Source organism: Acanthopagrus latus, chromosome 7 (assembly GCF_904848185.1).
Source record: "Acanthopagrus latus isolate v.2019 chromosome 7, fAcaLat1.1, whole genome shotgun sequence".
Classification (NCBI taxonomy): Eukaryota; Metazoa; Chordata; class Actinopteri; order Spariformes; family Sparidae; genus Acanthopagrus; species Acanthopagrus latus.
The window spans coordinates 14,736,332-14,761,691 of NC_051045.1; the positions used below are offsets into that span (position 1 = coordinate 14,736,332).

Sequence of the window (25,360 nt, forward strand, 5' to 3'; positions counted from 1 at the left end):
TAATGGCTGCGTAATGAATGTCGCTCTGGGCATCAGCAGCTCTCCCAGGCTACAGGTCAGGTCAACACGCAATGCACACCTCTATTGACTGCTCTCTCTCTCCCTCACACACACACACACTTCTGCAGCATTCATCATCAACACAGCTGAACCACAACATGGAGAGAGTGGGTATAGGGGATAATGTGCAAGCTTACCCCTGCAGGCTGTCCGTAGTTTTGGGTCCAACACAGCAGCTGAGGGGTCACGATGGCGAGTTGGAAATATCAACACAGCGCACATCTCCTCCTCGTCAGGCGGTCTTCACGTCCCCGGTGATAGGGCGCTCATGAAGGCAGTGGGACCCGGTGGGAGGAAAAGTCTTTTTTTTTTTTTTTTTCTTGGCTTTGCTCCTTTTTTCTCCCATTCCCCGTGCAGTCGCGGCTTTTATTGCCTCCGGGAGGGATAAACGCAGGCGAGCGGCTGGTAGAGGCGGCGACTGTCCCGAAGATCCCTCTGTCAGGAAGTCGGAGATCGGATGAATATCACACGAAGCAAGCGCCCCCCAAAACACGACCGTGCAGCAGTGGCTATTTATTTCAAAATTAGAGTAAACGAGGGTGAAAAAGAGGTTTCTACGCCCCAGCTTTTAGTCTGCTGCTGATACAAGGGAAGGACCAGAGAATAGACAACAGCATAAAGTTCATGTTCATAGAGCGTGCGCCACGTGGCTCGCCGCAGCCAATCGCAGAAGGGATTCAGTCGTAAACTTTTATTACTCAGCTGTAAATTTCTCCCTTTAACAACCAGGAATGTTTGCACCCATCTTTTCCCCTTGCTTTTTTTTCTTCTTCTTTTTTTTCGATCACAGAAAACTAAAAATGGCCCCACGATATGGAGCGTCATGCTTTTTTTTTTGTACACGTCCCCATATGTCACACATTAGACGTGCGTCAAAAAATATGACAGATCCCCTGGTGGACAAGCTGTGTGCCATGATGTACCCAAAAAAAAAAAAAAAAAAAGCTAACGGGAAAAGGGAATTAAGAGAGAGAGAGAGAGAGAGAGAGAGAGAGAGAGAGAGGGAAGGAGGGAGAGAGAGAGAGAGGGAGAGAGAGAGAGAGAGGGGCGTCTGATTAAACTTAAATTAGACCAAACCAGACCTCTGTGGTAGGCTCTCTGTCTGTGAGGGACTCTCAGAATGGATTCATGACATGAAGCACATGTCAGATTTCACCTTAAGGCCAAATGCATCTAGGTGCAGGTATAAAAAAAAAAAGAAAAGAAAAGAAAATTACGTCAAATGTATCTCACAGGCTGGAGGGTATCGCCATTTTTTTTTAAACGTGAAAAGCAGGTGAGGCTGGGTTTGAGCCTGCAGCGATAGCGCACACACACACACACACACACACACACACACACACACACACACACACACACACACAGCACAGCAGCTATCCAACCTTATGACAAGGAATCAACAAACACTGTAAATCTGGTTCAAACTTTCAGCAGGATCTATGACTAGGCTACAACACTGAGGTGGAGGAGGAGAAGATGGCGCATTAGAAAATAGGGATTTGACATGAGGAGAACATGAGGCGACTACCGGGTTTACAAGAAAATGTCTCCAACTTCAGCAGATATACTGCTTGGAAATAAATCTGAGAATGATATCAGAGTAAGAGGAGGAAACAGAGGAGAGGTCGTTCAGTTTTGGAGGTTTTATCCCACTAAAGAGGGAAATCATGACTCTCAGCTACGAGTCAAACGATAATAATAATGATAGTTCCCTACACAAAAATTAATACAAAGATATCCGCGTTACATACTTGGATGAGAGGTGCGTCCTGTCCTCGCAGGCCGTGATCTCCACACTGAGCCTCGGCGCACAAAAGACGCGCAGCCATCCCCAGCCGTGTCTTTACACCGCCAATAAACTTTACAGCAGGTACACTAAACTTTATTGGTAATGTCAACCCTCTGGTAAAAGCACACACACACACTAACACAATGGGCCAAACTGGGGTCCGGAATAGCTGTGACTTGGAGACACATCCGGATTCTTCTGAAGACTACAACGCGCAAAGAGAGAAATAAACATGAGGATGAAAAGGCTGCGCTCTGACGCAAAATGGCTCATTCAGAAAAAATATAAAAAAAGACAAAGAAGAAGCCATAAACTGGCCGGAGATATCCGGTATTAGCCTGGATTTACACTGAAAGGAAGCACACTCAAATAGAACAAGTAGTTTGGAAGCAGTGGAGACGAATCCGCTTTTTTAAAAACACTATTATTACACTGATTCAAAAAAAAAAAAATGAACACGAAAAGCCTCCACGTTTCGATTCCATTCGTTAGATTTCACCAGGCAGAATCAAACAGAATAAACGCTCTGACTTTATCTTTACAAGTTCGTTTTAATAGAAACATAAAGAGAGGAACAACTAGTTGAAACAAACATGTGCAGCTTCGTTTGCCTCCTTTTTTTCTGTCCCTAAAAACACACAACTCCACGTTCAGGCCCTTCCATTTCCCAAGTCTCAAAATAGTCCTTAAAAGCTTGAACAATATATATATACGTCGTCTCGAATCAAGGACGATAACAGAGGAATAACAGTCTCCTAACACCCGCACCTTACAGTATAGTCTCCACGGGGGAAGTATTTGCATCCACAGCGTCTCATATACACATCGAATGGCTCACTTCAGCTCATTCAAATAGTCCATAACTGAGCGGGTGAAAAGCAGACAGGCTAGACGCACCAGCGGCTCTGAATAATTTAGCTGCATGGAACTGGCACAACTGCGCGAATAGAGACGAGTCCGACACCGAGCTCTCACTACAACACACCAGAGTAGAAGATTTTTTTATTTATTTATTTTTTAAATTGTAAGAGGAAAAGCGGAAATGGACTCCTTCACATTCAAATAGAGGTCGATTTTCAGTGAAATGCGACTGTAAACAGAATTAGGAAGAAGAAGAAGGAGTAGAGGAGGAGGAGGAGGAGGAGGAGGTCACGTTACATGTTTTTAAAAAATAAAAGATCAGATTTCTATGAGACGTTCGTAGAAATCTGATCTTTATGTCCCAGTGACTATACAGGTACTTTGTGTTTTTGCAACATCGCGGCGCCTTCCCACACATGTCGTGTTCGTGCCCACTTCACATGTTTGCTCTTCTGTTATCCCTCGTTTATTCCAAACTGTCACCATAAAGAAGCAAGCAGCTGGACGGAAGCTCGAGGTGTTACCTGCACTTGGCCTCTCATTCTCATTCTTTATTTTCATTTACTATCTATTTTCTTTTCTGATTTTTCCCGGATCATCTGTCTGTGCAACCCAAGTTTTCAACACCTTGCGCGGTTGCAGACTGGATCCAGCCTTCTCCCCCTCTCTGTGCTTTTCTGGCGTGCTTTTATTTTTCGTCCGATTATTAATAACACCACGCCAGATGTTTGCTCATCTCGTCTCAAAACAGCCCCCATTAGTCATCCGAAGATTCATTAAGAAAGGCCTCGCGTCCTCCCTGCAGACCGGAAGTTTCTTATTAAGAGGATGAATCAAAATAGGACTCAGGCTTTGGAGAGTGCCCATGCTGCGAATGGGGATGCGCAACCCTTTTTCCTTAAAAGGTAAAGGGATACATCCGCAACAATGCGCATATCTGGCGTTTTTTTTTATTTATTTATTTTTTATTTATGTATTCATTTATTTATTTATTTTATAAGTTGCTCTAACAAGTTTTAAAGAAAGTTTAAATTAGACTTTAAATTGTCGCCAGGAGAACATGCGCTCCCCTCTTCCCCTCCTGCAGATACACTACAAAATCGAGGGATCATCAGACGCACTGCTGCAAGTTCAATCAGTTCCTTATTGAATTTGTTGGATTGTTCGTCGCAAAATGGGAAGAAAAAAAAAAAAAACCGAGGCTCGTGTCCAGCTCTGGATGGTTTCTGCTGCGTCGTAAAGTTTATAAGTCCTCAGAGAGAGGGAGCAGTAAAGGTGAAGAAGACTTCGGTTTACACGTGTGTGTGCGCGCCTCGTTCGCATGTATGTGTTCATGTGAGAGTGATAACAATAAAATAAAAATCTTAATAAATAAATAAATAAACAGAAAATGATTGTGAGCCATCTTGTTTATTGGTGATTTTACATCAACAATGGCGGGGATGAGGAGATGAGGGGATGAGGGGAGGAGGAGGAGGGGGGACACACAAATTCCGTCTTTCACAGGAGAAACATCAGGAAACGAGCATATTTGTTAACATCAATATATAACAAGACGTACATAAAGATTATATTCAGTGCAAAACAACTACGCTATTATCACCAGCACATTTAAAATAAAAATTCCCTTACTTTTTCAAAATCGTAATTGTAGCAGGTATCATCGTTACACAGTAAAATGTGCGTTATAGGCAGTTTTTAGTTGTTGGGAGGGGAATAAAATAGCTTGCGATCAATTCAGAGCGATGCCACAAGTGAGGAATATAAATTGAGCGACAAAAGGCAAGGCTCTGAGTTTAGGTAGTGCCGTGGTACAATCTCAAAAGAAAAAAGAAAAAAGAAAAAAAAAGAAAAAAACTTGTCTGCTTGGCTTTGAGCTAATACGTCTTCCCAAGACTCACAAATTGTCTTCAACAAGTGTATATTGTATATCGGGTAAATGCTACATACATAACTTAATAATATAAGGATGATATAGAACACTTTATTACTTTTTTTCTTTCAAAAAATTAAAACCATATGAAATCTCTATATTCAGAAATCTCTATTGCAATTTCCCCAGGTTGTTTTTTTTTTTTTTTTTTAGGTAGCATCAAAGGATTTCAAACGATTGCATTTCCCTGGTAATCCTAGAAAAAAGATGTCTGAGGAGCTAAATGGCCATCAGAGTGGCCATCCACGTGAAAACGAGTAAAACAGTAACAGTAACAATTATAATAATAAAACTTGTGTGGGTTTTTTTTCTTTCTTTTTTTTTTTTTTTAGTTTTTTTTTTTTTTACAACACGGGCCCGTTCCAAGCCTTATGTGACTGCTGCGATGACGTCTCAACACGTACTACTTAAGTTATAGGCCTACATCTTCGCGTACAATTTTGGAGAGAAGAAGAAGAAAAAAAAAAGGCTACTCTGAAATGTTTCTTTTTAAATGTAGGCTATAATCTATTTACACACACACACACACACAGGTCGGCGTTGGTCATGTTTCTGATCTTGTTTGGCTATGCTTCTGAGACTATTCAAAGCAAATTGGTACAAAAAGAGCTAAGCCATTTTCCATCTAACATGCGTTTTTATTTAATCTAACCTCCCCCCATTTTTTTTTCTTTTTTGTACTTCTTGTTTTTGTAGTTGCAAGGGGCGACAGATCTATGAAAGAAAAAAATCAGTCACAGGGCGTGTGTAGCTTTTTCTACTGAACAAACAGAAATAATAATAATAATAAAAAAAATCCAAATCATGTCAGGGTAATGGTGAGAGGGGAGAATTTTGTCTATTTATGACAGCAACATTGGAGGGATTCCTGTTCCCTCTTGACGAAATGAAAGAGTGGTCATAAAGTTGACGCTCTCTGCTTCCTTGTGACTCTTCCTCTGTTTATGGGACCTCTCTTTTCTCTCTCTCTCTCTCTTTTTCAGCCATATAACCATAAAAAGGACCATAAAATCACTCCTTGGTCTCCTCTTTCTCTTCCGCTTCTTTCTCTTCTGCCTCTTCCCCTTCACCGTCCTCGTTGCCCTCCTCCTCGGCCTCGGCCTCGGCTTCGGCCTCTCCTCTCTGACCCGGAAACTTGTCTTTGTTGTTCTCTTTTTTCCACTTCATCCTCCTGTTCTGAAACCAAATCTTCACCTGCCGCTCGGTGAGGCTCAGGGCGTGGGACACCTCGATTCTTCTCTTGCGGGTCAGGTAAGGGTTGAAGAGAAACTCCTTCTCCAGTTCAAGAGTTTGGTAGCGACTGTAGGTTTGCCTCCCATTCCGTCTGCCTGGGGCTTGAATGAAATAAAGCCAGAGGTTAGCTGGAGTCACCACAATCCCCCCCAACTACTCCCCATTAAATAGAACGAAACCATTCAGATTACTTATAATTAATTTCTGCGTTTCCTCTCCCAACCTCCAGCATGAATTCTTAACGTTCACCTCTTACTGTTCACGTCCACGCATAAAGAGCGGGAGGGGGGGAGCCCTTATTTAAAGCCTAAGTTGTGTAAATTGATTTTCCATTAACAGTAATATCTATTAGCCTGCACATATCAGCAATAGAGCTCGTATTATGTGCTGTATTTCAAAACAAAAGCCATCTACGTGATGGTATTTTTCACTTGTGTTTGTGCCACTTATAGTTCTGTTTGGAGGAGTTGATCAGCTGTCTGTGTGAGGAGTTACTGGGTAAGTGTGACAGGGTACTGTGCTCATACACACGTACATATAAAAGGGAGCATGCCTTTATTATCAAATCATATGTCTATACAATTAAGTAAAATTGTCCTTCAGTTTATTGAAATTCCTCCATACAGAAAAATCTACTCTACGTGCCATTAATATGGTTTTCCTCACTAGCTACAGGGCCTATACAAGCCTGCTGGAGATATTCAGTCTCTCTCTCTCTCTCTCTCTCACACACACACACACACACACACACACACACACACACACACACAGAGAGAGAATGACAGACACGAGGAAAATAAGAGAAAAGACATAGATGCTCTATATCACCAGATGAGGACGTGCTAATGATAAACATCTCAGTGGGAGCAGATAGAAGTGAAGCTTGCACCTGTGTGGAGTTAATGTAGCCTGACAGCCTGAGCAGAGTGACCCATGAGTGGAAGAGACAATATCCATAAAGCCCTGATGATTACAGCTGGATGAGGCTGAGCCACATTCGGGGCCTGTGGGTCAAATTACCCCCCACAAAAACCTCTAAAAGCAGGATTCTGGATAATCGGGGGCATGTTGTGTTCCTGCTCCTGTCACTCTGCACGCTGCAGATGTGTGTGTGTGTGTGTGTGTGTGTGTGTGTGTGGCACCTACACTGTCTCAAAACTGTGACTTATCAGTCCTTCTGTGGAGTTCGTGAAATATCTAATGTGAACGATAATTGGCTTCAAAGTGCTGGTGTCACGAGCTGTGATCAGCTCCTCTTTCTGTGTGTAAACGGTCCTTCTGATAGCAGCCCTGTATAGACATGTGCTGCACAGCTCAGCCTGCAGTACAGGTTGTATGTGCCCCATCATGTTCCCTCACTTATTTCGTTTTATAGTTAAGAGACACGCTGGTGTAATATCCAGGCACATTTAGCACCCATGCACACAGACAAACACACACACACACACGCACGCACACAGACAGACAGGCAGGCAGGCAGGCAAACGCGCACGCTGACACGCGCGCACACACAGAGCAACACAGAAAAAGAAAAAGGAAATAATTGTATGACTCTGACCGTGGGGTCTCATCCATGGAAACATAAGACTGGGAGAGGAGTTTTGATTTAAGTGGCCTTGTCCTTCTCCGGGGTTAGAGCTGCTCGACGATTTACAGTCTGGGTATTGCGCTAGGCTTGCGTCTTGCTGGGTACCATAAAGCGTTTGCCTCGGAAGGGCTTCATATCCATAAAATTTCGTTGCGTCTCCGTGGCAAGCCAAAGCGCAAGGGTTCTGCTGGTATCCGGGGTTGGAGATCCCCGTGGTGCCGTGGTGGAAAAAGTCCTGCACATGATGGGACGGGTGCTGAAAGCCCGGTGCGGCTGCTCCGGGTCCGTAAACCAGCGTGTGGCTGCGGGCGACGCTTTGTGGAAACCTGCAGTCGTAGTAAGTTGGCTCCAGTGACTCGCCGCCTTTGTACTTGGAAAAAAGAGGGTTAACAAAATAGGAGCTCATGTTTAGTTAGCATCAAGCAGACGGCGCTCTCTCGCAGCAGAATATCTCCTTTAGGATGATGGCAGCCTTTTGTTTAGGGTCCCAACTCGCACAGCGCGCACAGGCAGACAAACCGGAACTAGGAGAAACGCTGCCCCTTTGGACAATCTACGGCAGCTCACTCTCTCCGAGCCGTTCCTCTCATCGGATTTCTCTCGCACTGTTTTTCCCCCCACAGCTTTGTGCGGCTTCAACCCCGGCTCATGGCATGTGCTTTGGATGTGCGTTAGCTAGAAAGCTGGCTTGCTCGACCGGCACAGCCACAGACGCTGCTCTTTTCTTTCTTTTTCCTTTTTTTTTTTTTTTTTTTTAAGCTTCCCACCCAACCACCCCCACCACAGGCGCCCCCCACCCCACCCCACCCTCCCCTCCCTCCCTCCCTCCCTCCCTCCCTCCACCCTCCTCCTCCTCCTCCCCCCCACCTTCATCTTTCCCAGACCGGTCAGACGTGGGCCCTACGTATATCCACCTTGAGAGGAGCTGCACTAATCATAACCAACAACCCAAGAGGCTTTAAACATGATCAATGTTGTGTTTATCGCAAGAAGCTTTGTTAAAAAGCTGATCAATGGAGATGTGGCGGAACGGGCTAAAATATGAAGACTATGACCCATGGTGCATTTCTGCTATAATCTGAATTCATGGTGTACAGCTTGTTGTCTTTGCATGAAGGTTATGAGAGATACATATATATATATATGAATAAGGCGGGGAAGGGTTCGTCTTTATAAGCGGATAAGGCTGTTATGAGTTGGTGTTTGGTGTTTGCCCTCTCAGGCCTCACTGAAGGTTACGCACTAATTTCCCCCCAAAAAACAGTTCACCTTTTATGTTTGCTCCAGGAGGTCAGTGCAGCGTCTGGGAAGTTGATGTGTATATATATATATATATATATATATATATATATATATATATATATATATATATATATATATATATATTTAACAATAAGACAATTAGGGGAAGCTTCGACACACAAGGCTCCCTCCCAAGTAAATAAAGACAAAATATCCTCATGTAATGGTCGAGTGACGGCGAGAGCGACACACGTGCACCACGCGCAGTAAAACACCGACACTCGCAAATATAAACACGACCTGTGCATACTAGGTGCCACTTACTGACCCCGTAAAAACCGACGAGGCTGCGCAGTAAATCTCTCGCGCGCGAGGAGTTCATAAAATTTTACATTGGGATGTTTAGCTACAATGAGCGCGCGCACAATTCCCCAGCTCGCTAGTTTGCACGCGGGTTTCTCTCTCTCTCCCCCCCCCCCTCTCTCTCTCCCTCTCCAAATACGCCAGTGTGGGTTTTTAGTGGGGCTACTGACGTTTTATACACATCATCGTAAAATATGAAAGGCGCACTGGGCGAATTTATAGACCTTTCACACTCTATAAATATGCAGATTGCCAATCATTGTTGCGCACTTCGCGAGGACTCTGAAACGCTGCTACAACACGTCAAATGTTACGGATATAAATGAGCAGGTGGAGGTTTTTTAATAAACGGTGACAACAAAATTATTACAGTTTCTACGACTGCTAGGCCTGCTGCTATTACCACTACTATTATAACTACGTCTATTATTATTATTATTATTATTATTATTATTATTATTATTATTATTATTAATTATTATTATTATATTAGCAGGGTTATAATATATTATGTTATATTATATTATGTGTGATTTGATTTGTAGCTGTTGTTTTATGTTGTGCTGCTGTTGTTTACAAATTGTTATTAAAAATATCGATTTAAATACGTTTCTGGCTGTGAACTGTGTTTTTTGCTCTCCTTTTAATATTTTTATTGCCTTCCTGCTTTTTTGTTTACACCATGACAAAATAAAAACAACAAATACAAAACAAAACACTGCCAAGTATCCCCATAAATACAGACATTGCAAAAGTAATGCTATTTTTAATGGGCACACAATGGAAAGCAATTATATTTCAATAAAAAAAAAAATAGAGAGAAAGAACACCACAGCATCCCAATTAACAACTAATAAATTCACGGACATTGGAGGCGTTTTAAAACCAAAAGAAGAGACAAAAAAAGAAAATATTCCCAACAAGACACAAAGATATATATATAAAAAAATAATACTATAAAAATTCAAAATGGAAAATAAGAGTGCAGTCCTGTTTATGCACACAGCCTGTGCCCAGCACAACAACAGGGCTCGCTGCATTCCGGCGTGCTGCTCTGCGGCCTATTACACAAAATGCGGTGGGTGACCATATCTGTCATTTTGTCATCGATAGGTTACTCTTCGCTTTACAGCCAAGCCACAGAGCAGTAAAAGAGCCCTTCAACATGCAACACTCCGCTCAAAGCATGGACCAACAGCGTCATCTAGTGTCGAGAGGCGCCCCTAGACCTGGAGGAATCCACCAATCAGAAACAACTGTGCTGTGGACACAGACGGTCTCTTCCCCCCCCCCCCCCCCCCCCCCCCCCCCCCGTTTGTACAAACCCTGTATATACCGCGCGTTTAATTTAAATAAAGCAGAGTTAAGGAAGATGTTTCCCACCACATCTGTGACTCCGTTCAGTCTGATCTGTTTCACAGCGGACCTGAACCGGCTCATATGCTGACACCCGTCCTGTCATGGCCGCGACGGGCTCCTCTTATCCAGGAGACAACTGCAGCTCTCATATTTATGCACAATAACTATTGACGTTTTCCCATCTAATTGTAAGCTAATAGACCACTCTTGTGATGAAGTGCGGGAGGGGAGGGGGGGTTGCGGCTGGCCCATATCAGGCAGGCAAAAGTCCCCTGAACGGTTGCGCGCATGACTCTCCTTTGAACGAGTCCACCACCACCGTCCATTAAAACCATAAAGTAATTTAGCCCAGACGTCTAGCCAGTTAGTCGAGTTTGCTTTGTTCGTCTGCATTTGAGACAAACAGCCGAGCTCCAACAGGGGCTGTAAAACTGGCATTTTTGCCCGAGCCGAGCGGAAATGCACTGGATTGGGCTTTTAAATTACAGCATCCTGTCCGTATTGTTTGCCACCACAAAAAGGCAATTTAGGCCTATCCCAGGAAACAAACGCGAGACATGGGAAATCGTCTCTCGCTTTAAAAAAAAAAAACAAAAAAAAACCCTAAATGCTCGAATTGAGCCTCACGTGCTCTGATCGCCTCTGCGGGCGGATGTAACCAATAAAACTTCAGATCTAGGTTTTAATTCGGTTTATTCAGAAGGTGATTAATTAAAAAAAAAAAATACCACGTAGCAGTGGTTTATATTGATAAAGAAATACTTTCTTGGAAATCTGACAGCTGCACATTAGATTTTTTTGGGAAGGCCTACTTTAACACATATAGTGCGTGGGGCCATTAAAATAAATAAAGCACGTTATTCATGAGTTCATTTTTGCTCCTTTTGGAAAGTACTGCCGCAATCTAAATGAAGTGTCCTGCTGTAGCTCTTATTAATGAAACCGTGAGCACCACCACCACTACAACAACAATAACAACAACAACAACAACACTGGTTACGGGCCGCAGAACGGCTGCTCATTGCTTTTTGACAAATTCGCCGTCGAGTCTATTTGTGCGTTTATTGGATGTCCACGCACTAATCCTCAGATACTCGCCTCACAGTAAATATAAAGCCGCTGGGACTTAAAGAAGGCCAATCAGGACACCGGGTTTAAAGCAATAGAAAGCGTAATTAAAACAGCGTTGACTTGCGAAACTGCCGCTTCACAAGTTCTTCTCTTTTTTTGGTTTTGACTTCGCCGTTATTTGCAGAGCTCATTTTGGGCCTGAGCTGTACTTGGAAAGAATGTCTCGGCCGCCAAAAAACGATTAGAAGAAGAATTGTGGAGGCGCAATTATTTAGAAAACACCCATCTGTTTGCAACATGCAGCTTTATCCAGCGGTGATTTGGTAACTCTCGCTTCTCCTGCGGCTTTTAAATCAGCAGTCTGAGCTGATATTGACTGTGAGTGTGTTTGTGAGGCCCTCTCCCTCTGCAGCCTTGTGCTCGGGAGGAAAATGTGTTTTTTGGGGGGATAGAAAGTCACACAGCAAAAATACATCAACATGGAGTCATAATGAATACAGAATACAAGCACTTAGTGATTAGTTTTATATTTGCAGAGATCTATATCTACACTCTATATTTAAACTCGTTGGCTACAGTCAAAAAAACAAAAACAAAACACAAACAAACAAAAAAGGGGAAAAAAAAGCACAAATACAGCAACAACTATCACAAAAATACAAGACATACGAGTCGCAGATGTTCCGTTTTCTGTACAAAATACTACACCTGCACGACAAAGTACAAAGAAAATAAACATGAAGGAAAATACATTCACATCATAAATTATGGGCTTTTTTGTGAAATTCAAAAAGAATTCAAGTATTCTCTTTCTTCAGACAGTTTTAACGTGTCCAAACTGCAACGTGTATAATTTCTCTTACATTAAAAAAAAAACAACAACAACACAAAGGTATTTCGAAGTGAAAGCAGAATGTAATTTTCTCCTTACAAGTTTGTTTTGTTTTTTTTTTGTCTTGATTTTTTTCTCTCTTTAACGCTCGACACACACACAAAAATGTGCACTGGAAAAATATAAACATAATCATCATCAAACAGTCTCGAAGTTAAGGTTAATACAAAAAAATAAATCCAACAAAGTGATAAATATGAAGAGGAAAGGAGGAAGAAGAGGAGGAGGAGGAGGAGAAGAAGAGGGGTTCAGCGTGTGTTTTAAGGGGGAACATCTGTGCTGTCCATGTGACTAGTGGTTATTATTATGGTTTGATTATTTTTTTGTCTGAACGCAGTCCACATTATTGTTCCTTGCTGTCGCTCTTCTCTTTGTTCATTTTCTTCATCTTCATCCGCCGGTTCTGAAACCAGATTTTGACCTGCCTCTCGGTCAGATTCAGGACCCGGGCCACCTCGAACCGGCGGTCTCTAGTCAGATACATATTGAACAAAAACTCCTTTTCCAGTTCGAGAGTCTGGTACTTTGTGTAAGGGCATCGCTTCTTCCTCGTGGAGCGGGCGTGTATCCAATTTGCCACTGGGTTATCTGCAAATACATAACATAACGATGATAATAATAATAAAGACACATGTTTACAAGGGAATCACTGTGAGATATTAAAAAATAATGCAGCAATACAAGTGACTACAACATTTAGCGTTTAGAAAACATTATAATAGCTCAGAATTGAAAATGGTTCCAATTAGACCCATGTTGGGGGTGTTTTGCCATTAAAGCTGAGCTGATAGTAAACACTCTGAGAGAAGATTCTCGGCCTCTATCTATCCAACCTTACACTGATTTGCTTCCGTGTCCCCTTAACTTGTGAGTAACACCGTCGTAAAATACTCAATGCGCTTATTCACTTTATTGGCCCATAAAATGGCCCGTGGTTCAAGCCTTTACAGGTCCGTGGTGAAAGTCCTCCAGTATGTCCCTACATTCCTCAAGTTGGCTGGAAGAGTCATGTGAATTTGTGTGTGGACCCACAGAGGAGAGTAAATGTTTCATTATGGAACTACGTGCATTATCACCCTTCCTCATTATTGTGTGGGTGTTGTGCCACTGGGGATCAAATAGAGCCAAAACGTGGCTCTCCCTTCTCTCACTATGGGCCTACATTAATAAAGAACATTAGAAAAAAGGGGGTCTGGATGTCGGCTCACGGCTCTTGGTGTGCCGCATGTACAGCCACGGGGTCCAACCGTGGCCGTAAAGAAAAGCATCATAAGGCTTTAAAATGATCAATATTGACGCATGTGTCACTGTAGGTTGCTCAGTTTAGAAGGACACCTTGCGTGTGTTTTTTTTTGTTTTGTTTTGTTTTTTTAAAACATTATATCCGACTCCCCTTCCAAATTCAACGTCTTCCTGTAGTTTTGAGTCCATGTTTACAACCCCGTCTGGTTTATAGCCCCAATATTAGCCTCGCAGCGTTTGTCTTTTATAGTTCCTAAAGCTTCTTCCCCCCCTTTCACCACCAACCCCGACCCCAGCAGAGGCGACTCAGACAGAGCTGGACTGAGGGGGAAAAAGGGCAGCGTGAAACAGATATAATTTCATGTTACAGAGGACGGTAAAACGCCTTTGAGCTAAGTTAGCTTTTACACAACCCCCAAAAAACAAAGGAAAAAAAAACAAACTCCAACCCGGCTGTAAAAGAAAACAGCGTGCAGGAGCTTGAACTTACTCGGATCTAGCTCCGGCTTCTCGTCTTTATGTTTTCCTGAAGCCAGCAGCTCCGACTCGGGAGAGGGGATATTCTGCTGCGTCTTGTCCCGCGTGTCAGTGGACGAGCAGTACAGATAATCCGTGTAGGTCCGTCCGCTGGAGCCGAGGCACTCCGCGGCTCTGTGCTCCTGGAAGGCGTCGGGCTTCAGCCCATAGTGCCTGCCGCTCCCCGGATAGCCGTGGAAAGGCACGGCGCCTGATATCGGCTCCAGCCATGACCGCATATACCTCGAGTCTGTGCCTAAGTGCGGTTGGTGACTGTATGGATGGTAAACCACTGATGACTGGGAGTGTACGGGGGCCCAGGAGGTGGAGAAGACGGGTGCCTTGGGTGCGAAGCTGCAGGAAGGATAGTCGGCACACTCCGGTACTAGAGACGGCGGACGAGGGCCGGCTGGGTGCGAACCGGGAGCCGAAAAGCGAGTTGCAGCGGCAAGGACATCCTCGTTCTCATGGTTGATCAAGGAGTCCACATAATAATTACTTATGGGACCCGTGGTCGACATGTCGAAGCCTCCCCGACTCTTTTACATGCATCCGATTATTATATGGAGTGTATGTGTACTTTTTTATCTAGCCATAGAACAATCAAGGCAGGTAATTATTTCTCAACGCTTGCCTGGCTGCGATTGGCTGCCTCGCCGACACGTGATTATATTTACCCCCACAAAAATTGTACAGTGGATCAATGCGCCACTTATCCTGGGATACCATTGCACATAAATCGGATTAAAGAATGTGCTCCTTTGCTCCCTTTTCCCGGACGTATTAGAGGTAAACCAACAATCGTGTTTCTTTATGAAGAAAATATGCTTTTGCAGCGCTTATGGCGGCTCTTTTTTTTTTTTTTTTTTTTTTTTTTTTTTACGCCAGTCGCAGTGCAGACCTGCGCACATTACGAGCGAGGCACTATTTGATGGTGTAATCAATCTCTGTCAGGCAAAATCTACCGTAGTCCCACGTTAACAGCAGCGGATAGTATTACAGCATTAAAGTGTTTACTGTATCGTTGACGCCTTTTTATCTTTATCGAAGCAGCAGCACATTTGATAAAGTGAAAGGTTTATAACTTCCTGAGGAATGCTGTTTATTTCTTAATACAGAGAGAGGAGCCTGCACAGTAGCTCCACACAGACCAGACAGATCCAGGACGGGGGGAGAGGATCAAAATACGGGATGCAGGATACTACTAACAATAAAGTTTGCACTGTTTTAACGAGGGCGCAGCAGACCAAACATTTCCTAAATGGGATCTGCGGAGATAGGAGAGGAGGGGATTCAGATTCTTGACAAGCAGCCCACTCCAGCGGGCTATATTCGGCGAGTGACCGTTCATGATTTTATACCCCATCAATAAATTTTAACGAGGACCATTTGATTGTTCATAAACGTGTCGTTAATACGACTGCATCCGAGTTCATCGCTCCACATAAAAACCACCAGCACCGCTACCAGCAGCAACAGCAGCATCAACTGTATGCATGTGAAACAGTCCCTATCAACCAAGAGAGGCCGAGGACAGAAAGAGAGCAGAGCACAGGAGGTAAAAAGGTTCGTTAAAGGGCTAACTAGGTGAAAGCTTTCATAACAGGGATAATGTTACTCTTGTATCTGATGGCAGGAGTTGACTGTTTTGCCGTGCGGTATACTGGCGTGGCTTGTCTTGTTAGTAGGCTGTGAAACAACCATGAACTCTTTGTGCAGGGCAGCAGAAAATAACAGAGTATTAAAAAAAAAAAAAAGGCAGGATGGAGGAAGAGCCACAAGGAAGACAAATTAGACTGATTGTTACATAACTACTGAATGTTTAATGCATTCGTGCAGATTGGGAGAGGTCGATGGACGAGGAGAAGCTAAAAGCTGCACATATTATCTTTCTATCATGTGGTGGAGTATATTTGTGCATTTTAATAGATGGTGTTAGAATAAGTGTTGTGGTCATGAGCTTTAATATTATGTATGTTTTATTTATGCTTTTTTGTTTTGTTGTAGGCTATACATTCTATTTGATACATATGATCCTGGTGCGTAACTGCTGTTTTGATGTCTGTAAAGTTATCTTTTTTTTTCGCCCCCTCTCTTCTTACACTGAAGGATTGTTTGAATTGAATTATTGCGCTCCTTCGGACGAGTAACTAAATATAAGACAGCATGGACCTGACAGTCATTATGTGCAAAAGTGAAATTACAGTGGCGCAGCCCAACAAACCGCACTCATCCTGAAATTAACTCAAACACGTCGCATTGCGCTCCACGAAATGCGAAAATACGACGTGACAGCCCAACCAGAGACATTTCTAAATAAATCCCAAATTGCGAGTCAGTCACTGTGAAGTGTTGATATCACCGCCAAGCCACGGGGATCAAATGACGTCACCAATAAGCCCTCGATTTAAATGCAGCATTTAGCTCAAATAAAATTCTCACACCTCATCCAAACAAACCTGATATAACACTTAATGTTTGGACTTGGTGGCGTTAGAGTAAATGTTTTCCGTACACGCACCAGGAAGTGCCGATGTTTGAGTCATGACTGCTGAGGTCAGATTCAACCATGAAATTTAAAAGGCCAGACGCCAGACCTTAACCCGGATCACGCCAAACGGTGTCCTGGTGTGTGTGTGTGTGTGTGTGTGTGTGTGTGTGTGTGTGTGTGTGTGTGTGTGTGTGCGCGCGCGCGCGCGCGCATGATGAATGCAGCCAGTCTGCGGCGAGTCGACTGTGTCCGCGTGTGTTTACAGAAAATGAATTTAGCACATCTTAAATTAGATCGCTTAAAAGTTGTGTGTTTTCTGCGGGCTGAAGGTCTGAGCCCGTTTATTCTACTGCTGCCAATTAGGCAGAATAATACAGCGTTTAATGGCCGCTTATTACCATAACATATGGCTTTATAATTACATTATAGAGCTGCTATCTATGCTTAATGTCTAACGTGATCCAGTGAGTGATCCTCTGTAGACTACTGTTTTTGGCGTGTACTTTGGAATATATGTGTTTGTGTGTGTGTGTGTGTGTGTGTGTGTGCGCGCGCGCGTCCACTAATGTGAGGTAAATGTGTTTTTACAGTGCATCTATTCCACTTGTTTCCCCCTGTTTGTTGTGCTCTAATAAAAGAAAGACTGCATCATTAAATATTGCTTTGGTGTTGTCTCATTATGTCTTTTGCTCTTCTTCTTCTTCTTCTTCTTCTTCTTCTTCTACTTCTTGCAGACAGCTGCAGTTGTAACTCGACCATTTAAGGTTATATTGCCGAACAAATGCCTCTCTGTTGCCCCTTAAAATGTGTCATATATTCACTTCCTTCTTCAGCGTTTTACCTTGAAACGCAGCCTATTATGGTAAACAAAGCAAAAAATGTAGGCTGGTCTGTTTCGCTTTGAACTTTATGTATCACCAGAATATAAAAATTACGACTAGAGAGTGGTATGAAAAAAAAGGAACAATGCGTGTTTAAAACTTAAGAATGAGACAATTAATACGAAACTGCTGGTTTGCTTTTCGATATTATCTGTGCTCGTCTCCATTCAAGTCAATAGTAGCTTATTAATACAGTCAGAAAAGACAAATTATCCTCCGAAAGCTTTACTCTCAACATACAACACCCTCAATATATAGACCTTATAAGATTATATGTGTCTTATTTTGTGTTTTGGACGTTATACAATTCGTAGATGAACTGAATTTGTCTGAAGGCTCAAACGCAAAGTTAATTATAGGTTTATAACGACTTAATTAAAAAATCATGAGGACAACAATGCTTGGAACTGATGCAACGGTGCAAGTCTGACTATGACACTTCTCAATTTTTCATTAAGTCTCCCCATTAATAATAAAAAAGAAGAAGAACAAACACGCATTATGTGGCGGCAGCATGACGCAAAAGACAGACCAAGTGGCTGATGCTCCGAGTGGACAGTGTTGTTGTTGTTTTGTGTGTAAAAGATTTCGTGTATAATTGAAATGTACGGTTAAAATATAAAGACAAAGACATGACAGTAAATCCCAGTTCGGGTGCTGTAGTCGCTGCCGCAGTGCACAGACGCTTCATATTGACTTCAAATGACTGGCAAAATCAATTGTTTATGGACCCGCGCCTTTAGTCCAATACCTCCACTTCACTTTGGTTAGAGTATCTGCGTCGCCTGAATGCAGATTTTAGTGCAAAAAGCCCAAAGACAGATACGTGCTGAACACTGCGAGCCTCCACTGCAAGATCCTGAATTTGTCCGCAGGTTAAACGATACATCTTCAGACTCAGAGTAACTGTGTGGCCGGTAGATGACAGGCCGCACATGACTCCACACATGTGTCCTTATAATCAGAAAGCAGAAAGACTCGTCAGGCGCAGCATCGAGCTTTAAAATGATCACCGTTTATGCAAGCTGAGGAAAATATGATTCATCCCTATTGTCAAGTGAGTCTGATCCCTGTTTATTGGTACTTCCAACAGCAACAAACCAGTTCGTGTCATCGCCGGGTGGATGAATAATGAGCGAACTATTAGAAGCTATGTGTCCTAACGTGATTTTCTCCTACTAGACGCGCACGGTCGCATTTCCTGGCTCGTGCGTAATGACAGGGTGGAGGAACACCAGTTATTCCTTCATAATGGAGATGTTACATGTAATTTTCTCCAAATTGTAGTCACAACAAACAACAACAGCGCAAATTTCCTACGAAGCTATGCAGATAAAACTGGACTCTCTCTCTTACGCACACACACACACAGCGCTGTTTATCTGGTTTAGAGAGAGGCGACATTTGGATCATATTAAATGCACATGGGAGAATCAAAGTGTATATCAGGCGTTATTCATAAAGCCCCATGTGGCGAACAGAACCCGCCGCACAGCCACGAGTGTGATCAGCTGAAAAGGCCACAAATTATCAATATTATTAGCCGAACTGTATCACAGTGTTTTCTATTGAGGATGGCCGCTGAATATTGAACTCAGTTCAAATAAATCCCATAAGGCGGCTTGAAAAGCATTTTTCTTTATGGGATCACTTGAGAAAATCCCTCCGTTCAACAAAACAACAACGTCTGAGACCTATCCCAGATCAATACAGCTATTCCCATGGTGAGCAGGCCTGCCGCACTGATAAACACCGTGCCTTCTCGTCCTCTATAAATGTTTTACACACACACACAAGAAGGAGACGCGTTTCTGTGAGATCGAGCCTTAATTAAAAACAAGTGACATTTTCAAGCCTGTATTGTTTCTGCATATACAGCTTCATTGATTCCCAACCATCCAAAGCGGGTAGAAAATACACTCAATAATACAATGACATAAAAAATAAAATAAAATAAAATAAAAATAAATAGATAAATAAAGTAAAGTTTTCGGTATTATTTCGCCAACGGTGTTCACAAGAATAAAACAAATCTTCTTGTCAGAGAAACAAAGCAAAGATCCCTCGTCTTCTAAATTAAACCGTCACCTGAGAAAAAATAAATAAATATTCAGGCATAAAATACGATGTGCGAAGTAGTGCCCTCAATCACAAGAAAAGCGTAATGATATCTGACAAAAAAAGTTCAGAAAAAAAGGAGAGGAAGAAACGCCGTTAGCACGTTTGCCTCATGTCTGATCATGCCAGTGGCAGTAACCCATCTTGAGCTGTCCCAAGGAAGTGGCTGTCTAAAGCCTTCAGTTCCTGTGTGCGCCACTACAAAGTGAAAATAAATTGCTTTATGTGTATATGGTTTTAGGGTGAATCTGTGCAGCTCTCGGGGCTGTTTCCAGCGCTGTAAAAGTCTTTGTCAGTGATGCATTCCAAGGGAGACACTCATTCACTGAGCTGAATGAAAGTGACTTTGGATTCCAGACTGTCTCTTCCAGTTGCACTAGCGCCAAAGGGGAGGGGAGGGGAGGGGAGGGGGGGCTGAGAAAACAAGGGGAAATAGTGACCAGTATAAACACTGGAGTCTCTAGCAGGAGAGATGCTGACTGCGCCTCGAGAACAGGCTGTTCTATAAATAAGTGATTGTGTTTCTTCTGGATGAGCTCATCAGTTTCCTGGGGACTGATTTTTCATTGATCTCCAAGGATATTTTTTTTTTTTTCCCCCAGTTAGGCCACAAAAACAAAAACATTATTACTCTCCAGTTATGACAGAAATCAAACTGATTCCTGGTTTGAGCGAGAGTTAAAGTTAGGCCTTTACTTGAGGTGGTCAGTGGCTCGCTGGTGCGCGATAGTGAATAAATAAATCAGCCCATATGTGGCGACTATTAGTCAAATAATTCAGTGCCAGCGGGCCACAGCGCGGTTTATTAGTGTGTTGTCGACTGAATCTTAAGAATTTAAAACTACCTCTATATTCTAACTCAGTCCGAGTTTTAAACATGTGTCTGCGTTATTAAAACCAAGGCGACATATTCACACAAGACAGCACGAGCTCGTTACAAGGCCGAGATGAAAGAAAACAACTAAGTTTAATTTCAACCTTTGCATCGGAACTTAATAATATCAAATGATGATGTGAACGAGTTAAACAAGTGAATTCTGATTGCAGGAGTTTAACGGGAAAATTAAAACAGGCCTTAATTGGCCTCAAAACGTGTCTTCTAATGGAATGATTGTCAGGAGTATAAATGACCTGATGTGTGTTAAAGTCTGTGGATAACATTTAATTCCTAAATCAGAAGGAGTTTAGATCATGCATTTAATCTTGGGCTACTATTCACAACGACACAGGAAAATTGGAATAGCGCGATATCTCGCAATAAAACATCCCAAGCAGCCGTGCATTGGCATTCACAGGAACGATAAGATGATGGATCTGTCAATACTCATCCATTTCCTGTTATAGTCACCAGATTCATTCGTCAGATAAATGAATGAGGCACATCTATCCATCTCTCCATCTTCCCATCTGCCCATTTCGGATCATCATACAGCAGCTGACAGATGCAATACAACGCAGTCTAAAACTTTACCCCATGTTGTTTACAACCTATTCTCCCTTCTGAGAGGCTCAGAAGGTTTTACAGCCCACCACAAAATAACAGCAAAGAAAGAAAGAAGAAAAAAAAACCCGTCTCTGTCCAAAGGTATTGCAGCTCAGTTCATTTACAATGCCATTTGCGGGGAACCTGGGTGACTATAGGGGGTAATTCAGCGGAAATTGTGCCCTTGATGAAGACGAACTGACGTAATCAAGGCAGTTTCTTGTTGCCGAGCCAGGAAGCCAACCCCAACAACATGAAACTACCTAAACCACGCTTCAGCTTCGCGCAAAACAGTGTTGTTTTGTTTTTGTTTTGTTTTTGTTGTTTTTTTTTAAATCCATGGAAAGGAGAATGCATGCAAAAGCCAAGTGAGGATTAACACTATCCAGCAGAGGGAGGAAAAAGAAGGCGAGTACCAGCACAATAAAACACACTGTGGTCTGCAATCAAGCTACTTTCTAAACACTGCCTGTAGACAACTTTTATAGCCACGCATGCCTTGACAAGATTCCTCATAAAAAAATCCGTGTCACATTTAATATGCTATTGTTCTTATTCCCAAAATAGCAGGCTGCTCGAAATGTAGCTACAAAAGCCAGGTGCAGAGAAAAAAAACATTTAAAAAACACACACAATGCAAAAATATTCAGCAAAGCAACATTTGGAATCCCCGCGACAGGAAAGGAAAACAGAAACCAGCAGCACGCTGATTGATATCAACAGCGTCAGATAAACTATCGACGTGTGCAGGCGTGCACCATGCGTGCCACGAGAGCTGTCAGGCGCGCCGTCCTGACAGATGTGGCATACTTTCCGAAACAGGAAATAAAGATATCACGTAGGAAAAAAAAAAAAAAAAAAAGAGTCCTACCTTCACATGCCTCCCGCTGACGCTTTCCCGGGTGCGTTTTAGTTATCCACGTGTTTCGCCGTGATGCCTTGTTGTTATTATTGTTCCAGCAGCAGTCGCTTTCGCAGTCCAGCTTTCTCTTTTTTTCCTCTTCTTCTTCTTCTTCTTTTTTTTTTTTTATCCAGCATCTTTCCCATCTCCTGCTTCCGCGAAGCTCCCATTATCCCGGTTTCGGAAGGCAAGGCTGCTCCCTGCCAGCACCCAGCGCCTCGGCTGGATCCTGCACATTGCAGTCTCTGCTGTGTGGATTAGCCCTCCTCCACACACACCTTTAAACGCATCTTTACTGCTGCAGCACATTATATTTGCAGATCATAAAATCCACCCCCAACGCTTTCCAGGGCGAACCTGACATTAGAATTTTATGACCTTGACTTACTGTGGTCACCTGGATAATATTTAAATCAACGTTATGGTCTCTCACTTCTATTAAAAGTGCCATAATCTCCCTTCTCTCATCCGCAGTGTCTCTCTCCCTCCCTTCTCATTCGCAGCTACTATACCAGGGGAAGGACAAAGTTGGTAATACCTTTCGGTTTCCCCCTCCTTTTATTGTTTTTAGAATCGTTTGCCATGACATAGCTCAACATCGTCTTGTGCATGCACACTGTACACTGGCACAGCGACAGACACCAACGAGGGAGGCTGCACAAGTGGCAAAAAAAAAACATTCATTATAACTCGGCTCTACATGCCACGAGTTATTTATTAGACTGCGTGAGATTTGCCTCCTCCTTTCGGTCGCTTCGTGTTAGAGTATAATTATCATTGCATTGAGGCGGTGGCACCTCACTGCTCCAGCTGCTGCTGCTGCTGCTGCTGCGAGACAGAGAGAGACAGAGACAGAGAGAGAGAGAGACAGAGGGGGTTCACCTGGAACTCAGGTCGAGTCTGCAGGTCGCAGCGTTGTGTAGTTCACAAAGGAAGGCACGGCGTGTGTGTGTGTGTGTGTGTGTGTGTGTGTGTGTGTGTGTGTGTGTGTGTGTGTGTGTGCAAATGTAGTGAAACTGATGAATGAATGCATTATAAGATGGCACATGCATTGTCTGTGTCTTCTGTGTGTGTGCGTGCGTGTGTGTTTATGTATGTATGTGTATGTGTGAGTGTGTGTGTGTTGGTATTAAAAGTGTTCAGGAGTAGTTGTAAACTGCACTCTGCTCCCTCTCTCGACTCTCCCTGCTCAGCTTCTTCAGCTTCATGCGTCTGTTTTGGAACCAGATCTTGACCTGTCTGTCGGTCAGGTTGATACTCCGGCTGATCTCCAGGCGGCGCTCCCGAGACAGATACATGTTGAACAAGAACTCCTTCTCCAGCTCCAGCGTCTGGTGCTTTGTGTAGGGGCACCGCTTCTTCCTTCCACTTTTGGCTTTTAACCAGCTTCCCGTTGTCTTTTCCGCGGATAAATCATCTACCGGAGCAAAGAGAAATACAACAATGAGCAAGTGTGGCCAGAGCCGGGCCAAGCAATCTTGCGCAGAGATCATATTGCAGCTTTTACAACCTCCATCAATACACTGGATGCTACCGTCCACGCCCATATCTCGCATGCACATTCATCTGGATCAAAATGAGTAGTTTATAACCGAGCAGAGTTACCTGGGTGTGCACTCTCCGTCACTCTCGCCAGAACAAATGAGCATCCCACCTTTTTCTTGCCACAACTCCTACTGCTTCGAGATTGCTTTTTCTTGTGTGCGTGTGTGAGTGATGCACAGCTATAATTAGATCAAATCAAAACTATGGTGTGTAAGCACTTTTGTCTCTGTTGGACCTCAGACTCTCATAAAATCTTTATTATCTTTTCGCACACCGGAGCCAAATGATTTTTTTTTTTTTTTTTTTTTTTTTGGGAGGGTTCATCCCAAAACAAAACCAAGTCTCTGTAGCATCACAGCAGACTTAGGGAAAATAAAAACACGCAATAAAGACAAAGAAACAAGGCATGTCGGTGGTGATGGCACAGGAAAAAATCACACCGCTGCACATTCAGTTAATTCCTTGATTAGCTCGCGGACTCTTGGGAATAACACAGACACACACACACACACACACACAAACACACACACACACGACGACAACGCGCAGGTTACAGTAATAATTACCCTAATGTGAACGCTCAGTGTGTGGCCCACATTTAATCATTACCCAAACATTTAATTCAGTAATATGGGACTAACAGGACACACACACACACACTTACACTCACTCTCTCTCTCTCACACACACACACACACACACACACACACACACACACACACACACACACACACACAAAGGCGGTCCTATGGCCTCCTTCAATTAAATTAAAATAAAATGAAAGGAGCTTGTCGGTCGTCGCGTATGAAGCTGTTGGCTGAATCCATAAATAACACAACAAACTGAAACTAATTAGAAATAAGAGCTGAGGAAAAAATGGCGGATGGGTTTGTGCAATAACGTCAGCTAGCTAGCTCCAATTTATTAGGGCGATAATAATAATAAAAGTGATAGTAAAACTAACAGCGTGTGCGTGCTTGAAATAACACCTACCTGTCGTCACCGTTTAATTAAAAGAGAAACTGTTTCATCTGCTCGACAAACACGTTGTGTTTTTATCAAACGGTGGGAAAAAAAAGATATTCTCGTCATGCTGCGGCTGCTAGCACCAACGAAAAGACAGAAAAAACATCCCGAGACGTGGACTTTCACTTTAAATAATTATGTGATAAAAACAGAGCTGAATTATGTTAAATTATGGCCGCATCGAAGTCGAAAAATGCAAATGTATTCGTGCTAAATGTTTTTTTTTTCTTCTTCTACTGCAGCACCCTAAAATGTTAACTGGAGTTTGGGGTTTCATTTTTCCACTGTGACAAAATGTTTTCATAACTGCAGCAGAAGCGTACGATTTAATGTTTAACTCCATTTTGATGCGTAAAATAGTGCCTGTTAAAGATGGTTGCATCTCACAGAGTAAATGACCCATACAAGAGAGAAAGAGAAAGTGTGTGTGTGTGTGTGTGTGTGTGTGTGTGTGTGTGTGTGTGTGTGTGTGTGTGTGTGTGTGTGTGTGTCTCAGCGTGTTTATTTCAATGATAACTGCCCATCTCACGTTCTCACATTAATGGAAAGGTGTTAAATGCCACGGGCACCATAACCCCTGCTAGGCGAGGCTGTCAAATGCCCATACAGTCCCATATGACTGCTATCAAACACGCGCCTGCACCGCTGGGCCGTGACGCAACACAACGTGCACACATGAAACTTATGTGTGGATTAATGTGATAAAACTTCCTACAGATTATCTCTACGTGTGTGTACATGCGTACGTGTGTGTGTGTGTGTGTGT

General features: G+C 43.0%; 3 protein-coding genes across 5 annotated transcripts in view; all 3 read right to left on the bottom strand.

Annotated features, from left to right (window-relative positions):
* LOC119022525 (homeobox protein Hox-C10a-like) overlaps window positions 1–25,360 on the bottom strand; it is a 143,723-nt gene that overhangs the window by 33,814 nt on the left and 84,549 nt on the right. Inside the window, exons 2-3 of one of the 3 annotated variants that reach the window (XM_037103489.1) lie at window positions 21,994–23,440; window positions 198–495 (exon numbers count right to left, since the gene is read on the bottom strand). In XM_037103489.1, the coding sequence (XP_036959384.1) occupies window positions 23,163–23,440 (278 nt within the window). In that variant the 3' untranslated portion in view covers window positions 198–495; window positions 21,994–23,162. Of the gene's footprint in view, window positions 1–197; window positions 496–21,993; window positions 23,441–25,360 lie in introns of those variants that run through there. The other 2 variants (XR_005075961.1, XR_005075964.1) reach the window with 2 other exon arrangements.
* Window positions 4,102–8,200, bottom strand: hoxc8a (homeobox C8a). Its single transcript, XM_037103499.1, has 2 exons — window positions 7,435–8,200; window positions 4,102–5,977 (listed from the first exon to the last, which is right to left on the bottom strand). The coding sequence occupies exons 1-2, from the start codon at window positions 7,868–7,870 to the stop codon at window positions 5,655–5,657; spliced, it is 759 nt and encodes a 252-aa protein (XP_036959394.1). The 5' UTR covers window positions 7,871–8,200; the 3' UTR covers window positions 4,102–5,654.
* hoxc9a (homeobox C9a) lies at window positions 12,011–14,937 on the bottom strand. The gene is made up of 2 exons (XM_037103498.1): window positions 14,124–14,937; window positions 12,011–12,979 (listed from the first exon to the last, which is right to left on the bottom strand). The coding sequence occupies exons 1-2, from the start codon at window positions 14,668–14,670 to the stop codon at window positions 12,735–12,737; spliced, it is 792 nt and encodes a 263-aa protein (XP_036959393.1). The 5' UTR covers window positions 14,671–14,937; the 3' UTR covers window positions 12,011–12,734.

Bases quoted from the DNA above. Each gene is read 5' to 3' on its own strand.
- hoxc8a (XM_037103499.1), bottom strand. From the start codon at position 7,870: ATGAGCTCCTATTTTGTTAACCCTCTTTTTTCCAAGTACAAAGGCGGC. The intron at 5,978-7,434 runs GTCAGAGTCATA...ATTTCATTCAAG, and splicing joins TCCATGGATGAGACCCCACG to CCCCAGGCAGACGGAATGGG.
- hoxc9a (XM_037103498.1), bottom strand. From the start codon at position 14,670: ATGTCGACCACGGGTCCCATAAGTAATTATTATGTGGACTCCTTGATC. The intron at 12,980-14,123 runs GTAAGTTCAAGC...ATGTATTTGCAG, and splicing joins GAAGCCGGAGCTAGATCCGA to ATAACCCAGTGGCAAATTGG.